The 16179-nt window shown below is 32.8% G+C and overlaps 1 protein-coding gene across 1 annotated transcript; it reads right to left on the minus strand.

Moving 5' to 3' along the window:
• Positions 1-321: 321 nt before the first annotated feature.
• On the minus strand, positions 322-15775 carry LOC143608495 (uncharacterized). Its single transcript, XM_077083513.1, has 2 exons — positions 15178-15775; positions 322-341 (listed from the first exon to the last, which is right to left on the minus strand). The coding sequence occupies exons 1-2, from the start codon at positions 15773-15775 to the stop codon at positions 322-324; spliced, it is 618 nt and encodes a 205-aa protein (XP_076939628.1).
• Positions 15776-16179: the final 404 nt, after the last annotated feature.

Here is a 16179-nt window from a genome sequence, read left to right on the forward strand (position 1 = left end):
AACATTTTCATATGCTTGTTATAAGTGTGCATAAAGTTAGTTTCTTAAATGATACTCCCTCCGTCCTAGTTAAAGTGACGTAGTTTGGAAAACAAAAAATTTAAAGTAGATTAAATTATTGTTTTTTTTCTTATTAAATTACAATAATGCCCTTAGAAATTGGGTTCATAAATATTGTTTATTAATGTTAGTTGTGTGTGTTTAAGAGTAAATTTGAAAATTGCCTAATAAATTTTGAAAGGTGGACATTTGTAATAAGACAAATAAAAATGGAAATGTCGACACTTTTAATGAGACGGAGGGAGTAAAAAAAAGATATCATCAACGAAATACAGAGTTATCTGTCAAACATTGAAATAACATTTAAAAGTATATAAATTTAATTGTTAGATCCGTAGAAAACATTAAACACAAGAATACAATTTGTAATAAAACCACATTAATAAACAATTTGTAATAAAGCCAATTTCCAAATTTACTCTTAGACACACACAACTAACAATAATAAACAACATTAAACGAAATACTGAGTTATCTTTCAGACATTGAAATAACATTTAAAAGTATAGAAAACATTACTATAGGGGAGAGAAGTGGTAGAGGACGACCTAAATTGACTTGAGATGAGAGGATTAAGCATGATTTGATAGACCTAAACCTCTTAGAGGACATGGTTGAGGATAAGAATTCTTGGAGAAGTAGAATTAAAGTTAAGGATTTTTAGGGAGAAAGGAATACCTTAGGGCTTCTATTTACCTTATTTTAGTCACACACCATAATAATATTTTCTCTACATAAACATTATTATTATTATTATTACTATCGAACTCTGATTTCCTCTGTATTGTTTCATACACATGTACTTTAGAGCTGATGGTCTCTCTGGAAGCCACCTCTTTATCCATGTGGATAGAGGTACGGTGTGCCTATATCCCACCCTTCCCAGACCCTACTTATAGCTATGCTATTGATGGGACTTCACTGGGTATGATTGATTGATTGATTGATATAAATTTAACCAGTTTACAATCTTCACTTTTTAAATGTTGATGGATCGGTTCTAATAAGTTCTTAACATGTTTAAGTGCGAAACATTGTGGCATATTTCTTCATCATTGTCCATAATTACAATTGTAATTGTAAGTGTTATCACTATATTTCATATACGCGTAAAATTTTATGTAATAGATTGTGGTCCACGAGAAATGAATATTCTTTCATATAAACCAAATAAACTTTTTAAGTTACACCTTTTAACCAAATATGCTTGGATAAATTGGAAACCGGAATGGTATATTTATATTTCCCATTTGACCAATCCTTATATATGTTCCCACCAATTAAGTTCAGCTTTCTTTCTGTTAGTCTCACAAAGTCTCTTTTGGTACCATTCTTTTCTTTAATGCCAAAACCCTCACTTACCACTTGGAGGTCAATTGGTTCAATGGTTTTAGTTGCACCACATGGAATGACTCCATTTATGGTGGTCACACGCATGGCTATTTTGGTCCCATGCTATATGTAACTTTATCCTAACTTTTGTAGCGTTTTGTCTTTTCAATCTATTATATATATATATATATATATATATATATATATTATTCATACCGTGCTTCTCTTCTTTTAAAACTATACGAGGTTTTATTACAAATTGTATTCTCGTTTTTAGAGTTTTGACTATAATAATCTTCTTAAACCTTCGTAAAATAACAAAAAGTTAATATATATACTAAAGTCATAATTTACGTTCTTACATTAGCACTGACTGTGCATATATATGTTTTGGTCACTTTTATATTTTGATAACTGTTTTTATTACCACTTGTGTTTTGAGGTAAACTAGTCAACTTTTTTTGTTACCACTTGTGCTTTTGATCTATTTGATGTTGGGTAACTCATAAAGTTGACATAACTAGACGTAAAATTATTAACATAGCGAACCTTTAGTAGTGAAATTATTAACAGTATTCCATCACTATTTTCTAATTATTTTTTATCTCCAATAAACTTTTCAAAGAGTGAATACATAAAACTTTTTATAGAGAAGCCATAAATATAAAAACATTGAATCTACTCCTCTGGTCAATTGCGGATGCATATTTCATTTTTAGATAATCTTACATATGCATTTATATGTTGGACATGTGGATGATTATGCAAATCACATGTCACTCATAACGTACAAAATCCAAGCATCATACTTTCCTCCCAATTAAAACAAACAGTTAGTTCCTTTTCATACCATATTAATATATTATAACTGTTGATGTTCCTTTATTTTACCACCATGATCACATTTATAACCGGAACCGGAAGAATATTGGAAGAAGGGGCGTGTATTCGACTTTCTGATAATGATGATCCTTAACGCCCAATAATTCTAGCACTGAGAGATCGTACATTTCTCGTTATATTCCCTAGGATGTAATTAACACATATAATGTAATTATACTTAATGTCGTTAACACATTACTAATCACCTGTTTAATGTGTGTAGCTTGTTGCCTTATAATAAAAAGTTAAAAACTACAAGCATTGGAGGCGGTGTGCTGGAACAAAAATAAGCCGGCATGATATGATATATAAAGGCCCATAGGATGACCGTAGGCACGTGTAACGACTTGGAGAAATAATTCAAGATCTGTTGGGACAACAGATAGGATTCACACCCTTTCCACCTCCTCTGTATATTATGTTTATTTCGATTACTTAGAAATATTAAGTATAAAATTTGAAAAATCAGATTTATTATTAAATTTGTTTTTTTGTTTTTAGTTTTTTTAAAAACAAATAACATAAAAAGGCGTTTTTTCAATGACAAAGTATTCACTTTCACTACTTATTTTAAGAATACAATGCTAAATAAGTTACTAGTTATATTATTTTTAAAGAGAATTGTTTTATCATTTAACAAGAGAGCTCGAGAGATCGACATTTAATATATTTGCTATTAACTTTTTGTTATAAAATTCATATTGTTAGATACGAAAAAATATTTAGTTTTATAATATAACAAAGACATCTCTCTAGTATGTGGCATTGTCTAATTTATTTAAATAGAATGTATAAACTTAGATAATTAACAAAGAGTGGATAATAACAGAAAAATAAAAATATATATCAAAAAGTTCTTAGTAAAAGGATTTGAATATTTTTAAAAAAGTTAACAGATTTCAAGGAAGGTTGTTGAGTTCAAGGGCGGATATAGTATGTTGGATATGAGTTTATGGGAATTCATTGAGTTTCAGATTTTTAATAAAACGTTTATATAAAATATTAGAGTGAACTTATACACAAAACAAGCTATGGTGTAGTGGTAAAGAATTTGTTTCTCTATTGTATATATCAAAAAGTTTTTAGTAAAAGGATTTGAATATTTTTACAAAAGTTAACAGATTTCAAGGAAGGTTGTTGAGTTTGTGTTTTCTTTTTTGAAGGTTCTTTAGCAATTTAATGTAAAATTCTTAAGTAATATATATTTGTAAGAAATTATATTAAAATAATGTTGAGTTTGTGTTTTCTTTTTGAAGGTTTTATGATGATAGCTACATCCGTTATACCACTAAGAATGTGGGTGATGATTACACGAGACAGACGTTGCAAGGAAGTTTGTTCCTAAAGAGAACATGTTTAATTAGTACTTGAAATAAATTGTAACAACCTTTACACACATGACATTTAACGCATCATGCATGCTTCTATGCTTCACTCTCACTCCATTGTGTGTGCTTCCAAAACCATGATTGTGTCGTCTACATTTTAAATCCCTCCCACTTTTTGTATTATTAATATACTTTTAACATCAAGTAATATATACATTATTAATATACAAATACCTACACAAACTTTTAACAACCAATATTTATCAGGAGAACTATATTAAGATAAACCTACACAAATTTTTAGCAGCCTACGTAATTAAAATTTTCTCTATATAGTTTGGTTGCTAAATCCAAATGTAATAATTATATTTTTTTTGTAATAATTATGTAGAATTTTTAAATATGTGTATAACTAGTGGATGTGTAGGAAACATTGTTTCTTTGTATGTTTGTAAACTATAAGAGTGTGGTGATTGCTTACGAGTGTTAAGTATGTGTGTGAATTTTATAGTTTTTGTGTATTAGACATTTTCATTTATGAAGGTTAATAAATCCAGTTGGGATATCTACATTTTATTGCGTCAAACATTCCTTTGATATTTTTGTTATCAATTACAACAAATGTCTTAAATCCTCATAGATGTTTTTGAGTTACTCGTACACATATTTACCAACTAAGTGTAGGAATTCATCAAATATGAGTAGGATAATATATATATATATATATATATATATATATATATATATATATATATATATATACAGGGGATGGCTCAAGAGAGAAATGATATTATTGCAAGAAATGAATATGAACAACTAGTTTTGTTTTAAGTTTTAAATGATTAAAGTTAAATAAAGAAACTATTAATTATTCTCTTTCTTCAATTAATATAACTAATAAACCATAATACTTATTTATTTAATTAATATAACTAAATAAATTATTATAATTATAAAATATTAAGAACCCGTTTATTTTTATAACTTACTTTTTGTTTCTTGAATTTTTATCCTACACACGTATAATTTATTCATAAATTAAAATTTCTTTATATCAAAAACTAATTTCTTCCACCTCAATATATTAATATCCATCAACACATACTTACATTATGATGAATAGTACCAAAAAATAATTTTACATGTGTTTGCATTAGATATCAACAAAAAACATACAACCTACATAAAAACGTATAATCTACACTTGTTCTAAGAATAAAACAGCATATAACCTACACACGAAAAACATTTAACCTACACACAAAATTCATCATCAATAAAATTCACACGCACACGAAAACATATAACTTACACACAAAAAACACCTACACACGAAAATTTTAACTTTGTGTAGATTATCTACACTTGTTCAAAACAAGTGTAGGTTATATAACTTTGTGTATGTTATATAACTTTGTGTAGGTTTTATATTTATTTAACTTTGTGTAGATTATACGTTTTTATTGCTCAAAACTAGTGTAGGTTATATAACTTTGTGTAGGTTGTATATTTATCGAACTTAAATACGTTGATATATGCTAATATATTGAGTGGAAATTATTTTTTTAATATAAAGAAATAGTACTATATGAATAAATTGTATTTATGTTGAATAAAATGAAGAATGTGTAAATAAAAAATAAAACTAAATTAGTGTTTTTATCTTTTTAATTATTATAGTTAAATTAGTTACATATATTAATTAGAGATATTTATTATGGTTATATTAGTTGTATTAATTGGAGAAAGGAAATGCATTTATTGTTGCATTAACATCTTTTTTATTTATTTTTAAATATTTAAAACCTAAAATAAAACTAGTGGCTCATATTCATTTCTCTCATTTCTTGCAATAATTTGATTTCTTTCTTGAACTTATATATATATATATATATATATATATATATATATATATATATATATATATATATATAACAACCCCCCACCCCACAAATATTTACCCATGTGTATAGGATTATATCAAATTAACTAGGTATAATCAAACAACAAAATATATGAATATGAAAATAGTAAAATCACAAGAATTAAAAAAAATTATAACAAAATTGTTTTTCTACAAACAAAATATAAAAATATCTTTTAAATTAAGCATTGAAATAAATCAAATAAAGAGCTAATTAATGATTGTTTCCAAAACGAATATAACTATACTAATAAAAGAAAATAATGAGGATGATGTGGCAATCCTATATTCATTCTTGGCCTAATCTCTCTTCTCATTCATCTTACCTATCGATGGGTTATGGAGTAAAACCATATTGGCATATGGGTTATATATTTTCTTCTAATTCTTTAATCTCTCATCTAATTCATCATAACTATCCATTAGTCTTGTGTCAAAATAATCTTGACAAATGAGTTTTAATTTCATTTCTAATTCTCTATTTCTCATCTTATTTATCATACATATCTATGGGCCATGAGACAAAACAATTTTTGAGAAATGGGTTATAATTTCCCTTTTAATTAATTTCTCATTTCATTCATCATAGTTATCCACGAGTTATTTGGTCAAAACAATTTTGCAAATGTTGTATATAAAAAAATTGAATTTATAAATTTGAGATTCTAGACTTCTTATTGTTTGTACTATATATATTATTTTCTTTTAACCTTTAATTTTGTTCATTTCCCTCAAATAATGGATCTTTTATTTCTATTATTTGACAAATCCCGTGTAATACACGGGTTCAAAAGCTAGTTCTTCTAATAAAATATAAAACCGCCCTTTAAGCATTTACAATATTGCCATTTTAATTGACCATAGATCAAAGAAAATCAATGACCCAGATTCATTTCTCGCACTTCTCGCAGTAAAACCATTTATCGCCTGAACCATCTTCTCTCTCTATATATATATATATATGTGTGTGTGTGTGTGTGTATGATTAGGATCATGTGAGAACCATTTTAAAACTGAGAACTTTGAGAACCATTTTGGACCATAAAAAACTCTATTTAAAAAAAAGAAAAAAAATATAAAATAAAAAAAAAACGAGAAAATAAAAAAAATAAAAAAAACCAAAAAATTTACTTTTCATCACGGTTTTATAATTTTTTTATAATATCGGTTTAGCAAAATTACATACATATGTATAATGCTTAATTTATAATTTTATACATGTTATTTTTTATATACATATGAATAGTTATGATAAATGATAATGTATATATGTGTACACTATGTAAATCGAGATTAAATACAAATATACATATGTGTATAGTTAGGCGGTTTTTTTATGAAATCGGGATGAAAAATAAAAAATGGTTGGCTTTTTTTACTTTTTTAAAATCGTCTTTTTTTCCATTTTATAATTTTTAAAATATTCTTTAAGAGGTTTTTTTGTGGCTTAAAATGGTTCTCAAAGTTCTCAATTTCAAAAGGTTCTCTTATGTTTCTCACCATATGTATATATATATATATATATATATATATATATAAGGGTACAATTAAAAATAAAGTAAATATCCTATGAATGGTAAGAACTAATAGATTTTTAGATTTTTGACATGTGACATTACAACCTATGGTGAAAGAACAATTTTGGAAAACTATGTCGGTTTTTGGTAATCTTAAATCTCAACTATTGATTAACATGATTCAATGACTATGATTTATTCATAATCTTTACATGGAACTACTTGTTTTTAAATAACACTCCTATATATATATGTAGTTGATTTCTTTTGAGAACCACTTTGAGTTTTAAGAACTCAACGTAACAAATTTTTTTTGAACTGTTTTTACATATATGTAATATGTAGGTTACATATACATAAAAAAATACAGAATTTTTTTACACACCGAATCGACTTTTTACACATGTAACTTACATTCACATTAGCGTAATCATCACACATCTTTATTCTCTCTTACAATTTATTTTTTAATCAGACTTAATCTTAATCACATATTATATATCTATTTAAATTTTGTGTGGTCCATATTGAGTTCTGAAATTTCTTCAACTCATCAAATTTTTAAAATATCATTCCCAAATATATATATATATATATATATATATATATATATATATATATATATATATATATATATATATGTGTGTGTGTGTGTGTGTGTGATTGATTTTTTTGAGAATCACTTTGAGTTTTAAGAACTCAAGGTAACAATTCTTTTTTCAAATTTTTTTTACACACATGTAATACGTAAGTGTAAGTCACGTAAAAAAATTTGTGGTATTTTTTACACACTGAATCGACTTAACACATGTGTAACCTAACATTTAAACTTGTGTAATCATTAAAAATATTTATTCTCTCTCCTAAATCATTTTTTAATAACATTTATTCTCAGCCACATATTCCATACTCATTTAATTAAATATGTGGTCCATATTGAGTTTTTAAAATTTTTACAACTCATTAAAGTTCTCAAAATAACCCTCCTATATATATGTATATATATATAGGAAGATGATCAAGAGAAAACTCATCCTTGAAGTGAATACTTAAAAACTCCTAAAAAAATATTTTTAATTAAAAATAAAAAATATTTTCAAATTTCCATTTCATTCCGTTAGTGCACGGTTTTGCGTCTTGAGTCTTTGTAATTATCGTTAACATATTTGTTTTATATTTAATGTAATAATTAGGTTAATTATTGTCTAGTTCGTTATATGTAAGGTCTAGTTCGCTAGGGGATGTTAGCGAACTAAGACTTAAGCTTATTCTCTCCTGATTCGTTAGGAAATGTTAACGAATCAGGGGTGCTTCGTCAGATTTATGTATGTAACGAAGTAGCGTCTGGTTCGCTAGGGGATGTTAGCGAACCAGACCTATCTTCTATATATAGTGAACGTTGTTCACGTTTAATTTAAGTTTTGAGTTAATTAACGAACCCCTGTCCAGATTCTCTCTCAATTCTTCATCCTAACATTATAACATTATACTGATAATACATAAACATATATAACACTGAATCTAAGGTAAGTATGAGCTAGATATATAGTTAATGTATTGATCGATTATTCACATATCTGAGATATGTTATTGTTATTAGATTGTAACAAACTAGACTTCAGTTCGTTAAACTTACATAGTTGATTCGCTGTGTCTCTTTCGTTAACTTATTTACCTGATAGCGAATCGCTTGATTCATTACTGGATGGTAACGAATCAGAGTAATATCTACACGAATGACATTCATTTTTAATTATTTAATTAAATTTAAAATTAATATTTAAATGAAATAAAGTATATCAACCGTCTAAACACGTAAATAAATTAATTACACATATCATATGAAATTAAATACACAATTTATAATAAATAGATATTTATATGTCCTAAATATATATGACATCTTCATGGCGACAAGATCTTTACATTCCTTTATATTTATACAGTTCAAATGGCTGATCAAGTAAATCCAGATCCACCGGTTGCTGATCAAGGGCAACAAGAACAACAGGAGGATGTTATTCTATTACCATATGACATGAAACACAACATCTGTGCGTATATTGATCAAGATATTGCTGACGTTGACGTATTCGGAGACATGTTAGCGTTCTTAAGACATTCAGTGATACGTTATGCAATCACTGCTTGACCCAGAGTGTCTCTAAGTATTATTAGGCAGTTTTGGGATACTGCTGAGTTTGTTGAGGCGGAAAATCATATTCGAGCCACAATTTGTCAAACTGCAATTACAATTGATGTGGGAGTGGTTCGCCGTGTGCTTCAATTTGATGACAACGATGACAACCCGAGTGAATTTGACAAGCAGTTGATCAAGGGTTTGTTTACTCGTCTACGTTATAGTGGTAATATTGATAAGTCTATGTTGGACAAGAATGGTTTATGCCCACCATACAAGTATCTTCTTCATGTTTTAATTCATTGTATGAGTGGTCGATGTGGTGGATTTGACGAATGTAGAAGTAGTATACAGTCAGCTTTTGTTGCTCTTATTCTCAACAAGCCGTATAACTACTCTGAGCTAGTCTATGATCATCTGAAAGAACAAGTTCAACAAACACTTCAAAAGAAGAAATTTTTGATGTATCCTCCGTTTCTACAACTGCTCATTTAAGACTTAATTCCCAATTTAGTCATTGATCAAACTCAGGTAAATGATGTGTTTCCTATGGAACCCATGAAAGCTGATACTGTACATAGGATGTTGGTTTATAGAAAGGAGACGCCAAAGAATAAACGAATGATTGGTCATATGATTAATCCTAATTATGTATGTCCTCCTAATGAACGCTGGATCCACGATGACTCGGATTCTGAGCTTGAAGGGGGAGAAGGTGGGAACGATGATGATGGAAATGATGATGGTAATGATGGTGATGGTGGAGCTAGTAATGCTGCCTTTCAAGAGCAACAAGAGGCAGTAAATGCTGCGTTAGCTGCCACCATTGCAGCTCAACAAGAACGAAAGAGGAAAGGGAAAGCAGTGGCAACTGGAGAGCCATCGAAGAAACGACGTGTGTCAACTGGGGCTGGGGTGATTATTGGTGTACCACCACCACGTCAATCTACGCCTCAACGCTCGGTAGTGCCGCCAACTACTAGCACTCCGATGCTTACATTGACAACGACGTTGGTGTCCCATGAGAGGCTTGGTTTAATCCCTCAAATGGTGTTATCTGAGATACCAAGGCCTTCTGCTACATTATCTGTCACACCCCCAAATTTCCACTAACGGAGTTTTACCGTAAGGCGGGTGACAAACCAGGATCCGAACACATTAATCACACCAAACGACATCTATATGGTCTTAAAAGTTTTAACAAATCAAAATAAAATGTTCAGAGTACTTAAGTGCTAGTGCGGAAGCTAAACAAAGTGCGGGAGCCATCTCCCAAACAAGTTTAAATAATTCATGGCGCTACAAGCGCAAAACCAATATCAAATAAATGTTTTCAAACTTAAACCAATGCGAGTCCATGCATGCAATGTTATCCTAATCCAAGTGCTTGCTAGTGACCTGAGGAAAACATGCTAAAAAGAGTCAACACATATGGTTGGTGAGTTCACAGGTTTTCAAAGTAAGTTATGCTCTATCAGTTCATAAACATTTATAAATAAAAGTGGCCCATGGTTAACTACACTTAGTCAACACAAATCCGACCGAAGTAAATGCGTCACGTGCTAAGACCCTAAAAATGCAAGCACGTAAGTAACTTGTGGGATGGTTCCTAGAACCACTAGTATCCAACAATCTCCCATTGTTTTTAAAAAGACTTTTGACGAAAGTTTGGCTTTTGTTGACTTTGACTAAAGTTGACTTTGACTAAAGTTTTGACCTTTAACTAAAATATTGACCTTTGACTAAAATATTGACCTTTGACTAAAAGGTTGGACTTAACTAAAATATTGGATTTACCAATTCGTCCAGAATATTCATATACTACAACAACATGATTTATATTTCTACAACAACACAACAGTAATCAAAAATTTGTCAAAAATTCCATATTTGTCCAATTGATGCAAGACCAATTGGACTAGATTCCTAATTCTATTTACAACATCCTAAAAGTAGAATTATATCCATATCTATTTTTATCATCAAGTTATGAAATTTACAACTCAACTCAGAATTATTTTCTCTAATTTAGTTTTGCATCCTGAATTTGTAAATTAATAAAAAGTATTCAAACAGTGTCCAAAAATTAAGATTTCGGACTTTCTGAAAACTAGATTCAAAGTACATGTTCATAGAATAAAAAATCGATCAAAAACTCAAACATATCATCAAGTTATCAACAATCCAAATCCGTAACATCTAATCTGCCAATAAACAGTTTTAACCACAATCAACTACAAATCATAACTTTTACATCATTATGATTCTAAATCATCAAGGATCATTCTTACTCAATCAAATTTCATGTCTTATTTTTATCCATTTGATTTCATAAGAAAAGTAAAAACACATGTATTTATAAAAGACTCAAAAATACTAATCAAGACACATACAAAAATCCTTTTTACTTGTCAAACTTTGATCATCTCCTTTCATGATCCAACCATTTGGATACAAGGTTCATATGAATTAAAAGAAAAAGAAACATATAAACATAATAATCTACTCACTTTGCTTGATAAAATGCTTAAACCCTTGTTTACCAAAATCACCAACTCTTGTGTTATGGAGAAATTACTTGAAGATGATTGTTTGTATGAAAGAAAATGAGAGTATGTGTGTGTGTGTGAGTATCACGGCCAAAGAGAGAGGAAAAGGGAAAGGAAAAGGTGTTGGCATCCAATAGTTGTAACCTCCTTGTTATTAACAACCCTTTATGATTGATTTAAGGAATAAAATTACTTAGGTTAACTTTTATTAACTCATGTGTGACATGCTACATATTTTAATAAACATTTCCTATGTAACATAACCTAAGGTTCCATTTAAATAATAAACATGTTACATGACATACAGTATAACCTATTTAATCATTTAGCTTACTTACAATCACATCATCATGTTATTAACCATAATATAACATATTAATCACATAGCACATTATACTTATCATACATGTTATATGACATGTTTATTATAACATGCAAGACGAGTTTATTATCCTAGTTATAATTAATCACTTATCCTTGTTTAAGTCACCAATGACACGTTGACTTAAATATACGCATACATGACATCACATGTACAAGAGTTCATACTCATAGTTAACAGAACTAACTGAGTTTATAGACATAGTCAACAGGATTTAACTGGGTTTAGTTAACAGAGTTAACCTAAAAATGCCGGATGTCACATCATCCCCTTGTTGAAAGAATTTTCGTCCCGAAAATTAATGTGATGTCACCACTAGACTGGGACATGAAAGGGATAGAAAAGAAAAATTTTAGGTTTGTCACATCATCCCCTTGTTAAAAGAATTTTCATCCCGAAAATTTAAATCGTACCTATGGTTTGGCTTCAGGTTTGAATAGGTGCGGATACTTTTCTTTCATCTGGTCTTTGCGCTCCCATGTGAACTCTGGTCCAAGCTTAGAGTTCCAACGAACGCGAACGATAGGAGTTTTACTGTGCCTACGGGTCTTTACGTCCTGATCCATGATTTCCACCGGCTCTTCGATGAAACGTAACTGTTCGTCCACTTCTAGTTCCTCCAAAGGAACTATCAAGTTTTCGTCAGCCAAACACTTTTTAAGATTTGATACGTGGAAGACGTTATGTACCCCGCGGAGTTGTTCCGGTAAGTCCAACCTATAAGCCACTGGACCGATTCGTTCCACGATTTCGAATGGCCCTACGTAACGCGGGCTCAACTTTCCCCGTTTTCCGAAACGAATGACACCCTTCCATGGTGCCACTTTTAATAAAATTTTGTCCCCGACTTCAAATTCCAAAGGCCTTCTACGCTTATCAGCATAACTTTTCTGACGATCACGTGCTGCTGCCATACGGTTTCGGATCTGAACTATCCTCTCCGTCGTTTCATGAACTATTTCAGGGCCAGTTAGTTGGCTCTCACCCACTTTCGCCCATCAGAGTGGTGATCGGCATTTACATCCATACAGAGCTTCAAAAGGGGCTGCTTGTATGCTCGTATGGTAACTGTTATTGTAAGAGAACTCAACCAAAGGCAAGTGCGTCTCCCAACTGCTCCCAAAATCGATGATGCACGCCCTTAACATATCCTCCAATGTTTGTATTGTTCGCTCGCTCTGACCGTCTGTTTGTGGATGATAAGCCGTGCTCATATCCAGTCGTGTACCCAACGACTTTTGCAACGATTTCCAAAACTTTGAGGTAAACCTAGCATCACGGTCCGAAATAATCGATATCGGCACACCATGACGGGAAACGATTTCTTTAATGTAAATGCGAGCCAGCCTATCCGTCTTGTCCGCTTCCCGGATGGCTAGAAAATGTGCGGATTTGGTCAATCGATCCACTATAACCCAAATCATGTCGCAACCGCTGGGTGTCTTGGGTAGTTTGGATATGAAATCCATGGATATCTGTTCCCATTTCCCCATAGGAATTTCGGGTTGTTGAAGTAATCCCGGCGGTTTCCTATGTTCTGCTTTCACTTTGGCACATGTCAGACACTTAGCCACGTACCCAGCAATTTCCTCTTTCATACTCGGCCACCAGTATAGCTCTTTTAAGTCATGGTACATCTTATCTGATCCCGGATGTACTGAGTATCGGGATTTGTGTGCTTCGTCCATGACCAGTGTTCTTAGATCCCCATAACGCGGTACCCAAATTCGATCATGGTAATACCGAATGCCATCCGACTTAACCTCTGAGTTCCCGTCTACACCGCGCAAAGATTCGGTATCGAAATTTTCGGCTTTCAGAGCTTCTAACTGGGCATCCCTGATCTTTTCGGGTGGACCAGAGTGAATCGTTAGTTGTAAAGCCCTAACCCTCCTGGGCTTCAAAGTTTCTTTTCGGCTCAAGGCGTCAGCCACCACGTTGGCTTTACCCGGATGATACTTAATAGCACATTCATAATCGTTAAGCAACTCGACCCATCGTCTCTGCCTCATGTTCAGTTCTTTCTGCTTGAATATGTGCTGGAGGCTCTTATAGTCAGTGTAGATCGTACACTGGGTTCCATAGAGGTAATGCCTCCAGATTTTTAGTGCAAAGATGACGGCTCCAGGTTCTAAGTCATGGATCGTGTAGTTCTTTTCAGCGGTATTCAGTTGTCGAGAAGCATATGCGATGACCTTTTCCCGTTGCATAAGCACACATCCAATTCCTTGCAGTGAAGCATCGCAGTAAACAACAAAGTCTTCTACTCCTTCGGGCAGTGATAGGATTGGCGCACTACACAGCTTGTCTTTCAGAGTTTGAAATGCTGTGTCATGTGCCTCGGTCCACTTATACACAATGCCCTTGCGGGTTAAGGATGTGAGTGGTTGAGCAATCTTGGAAAATCCTCCAATAAATCTGCGATAATAACCAGCTAATCCCAGAAATTGACGGATCTCGGTGGGAGTTTTCGGGTTTGGCCAATCCTTGATTGCTTCAATCTTGGACTGGTCCACTTGGATTCCCTCCCCACTTACAACGTGGCCCAAAAATTTTACTTCACGCATCCAGAACTCGCACTTCGATAATTTGGCATACAGTTGTTCCATCATGAGTAGCTCCATCATTAATCGCAAGTGCTCTTCATGTTCCTCCCTTGTCTTCGAATATATCAAGATGTCGTCTATGAACACAATGACGAATTTATCCAAATAAGGCTTACAAACATAATTCATGAGGTCCATGAATACAGCTGGGGCGTTTGTTAACCCAAATGGCATAACGGCGAACTCATAGTGGCCATAACGAGTACGAAACGCTGTTTTCGCAATGTCTTCTTCCCGAACTCGGAGTTGGTGATAACCCGACCTAAGGTCGACCTTCGAGTAGTAACTGGATCCTTGAAGCTGATCGAACAGATCATCAATACGTGGCAAGGGATACCGGTTCTTGGTCGTCACCTTATTAAGTTCCCGATAGTCGATACACATGCGTAGAGTTCCATCCTTCTTCTTCGCGAATAGGACTGGAGCTCCCCACGGGGATGAACTGGGCGTATGAAACCCTTATCTTGTAGTTCTTGCAACTGCTTGGACAGTTCCTCTAACTGCTTCGGAGCAAGGCGATACGGTGCACGAGCTACAGGAACAGCTCCTTGTGTCAGGTCGATTTGGAACTCCACTTGTCTGTGAGGCGGAAGGCCAGGTAGGTCTTCGGGGAAAACCTCAGGAAAGTCTCTAACAATAGGGATCTGGTCGATTGAGACCTCCTCCTCCACAGCCTCGTCAGTACCTTTGTCGGTGATTAGGGCTAAGATCGCAGTATGGCCTTTACGCAGTAACTTCTGTGCCTTCATAAGGGAAATGATCCCAACTGTCACACTCTCTTTCTCACCATGAACAATGAGAGTTTCTCCCCCAGGGAGAGGTATGCGGACGATCTTCTCGTGACAGACGACCTCGGCTTGGTGCTCGGACAACCAATTCATCCCAATAACTAAGTCGAAGCTACCAAGTTCAATCGGCATAAGATCTATGGGAAACAAATGACTAGACAATTCTACGGTACAACCCTTCAAAATATGGGACACTTGGATGGTTTTACCATCTGCTAACTCGATAGTGTAGTTAGACTCTAGGGCAGATGGGGTGCTATTAACCATTTCACAAAATTTAGTTGACACGAAACTTCGATCGGCCCCGATATCAAATAAAGTTAACGCATAACAACCATTCATTTTATATTTACCGGTAATAGTTACGGAGTCGTTAGAAGCCTCACCTGAACCACCACCAATAACGAAGGCTCTTCCCCTGCCTTCACCTCTGTTGTTACCATTCCCATTGTTACCATTCTTCCCATTGCCACATTCTTCCCATTGCCATTTGCCCCTCCGTTACCAGCATTCTTCAGTTTGGGGCAGTTTCTCTTAAAGTGACCCTCCTGTCCACACTCAAAACACCCTTTCGGGGCCTCTTGAGGTGGGGCTTGTTTCTGGGGGTTGTCTACTCGGCAAAACTTGGTTTCGTGGCCATGTCTGCCACACTTGCTGCAACGGTACTTATC

The sequence above is a fragment of the Bidens hawaiensis genome, unplaced genomic scaffold (genome assembly GCF_021521415.1).
Source record: "Bidens hawaiensis isolate Kalapana, Puna unplaced genomic scaffold, B.hawaiensis_p1.1 tig00419376_1, whole genome shotgun sequence".
NCBI lineage: Eukaryota > Viridiplantae > Streptophyta > Magnoliopsida > Asterales > Asteraceae > Bidens > Bidens hawaiensis.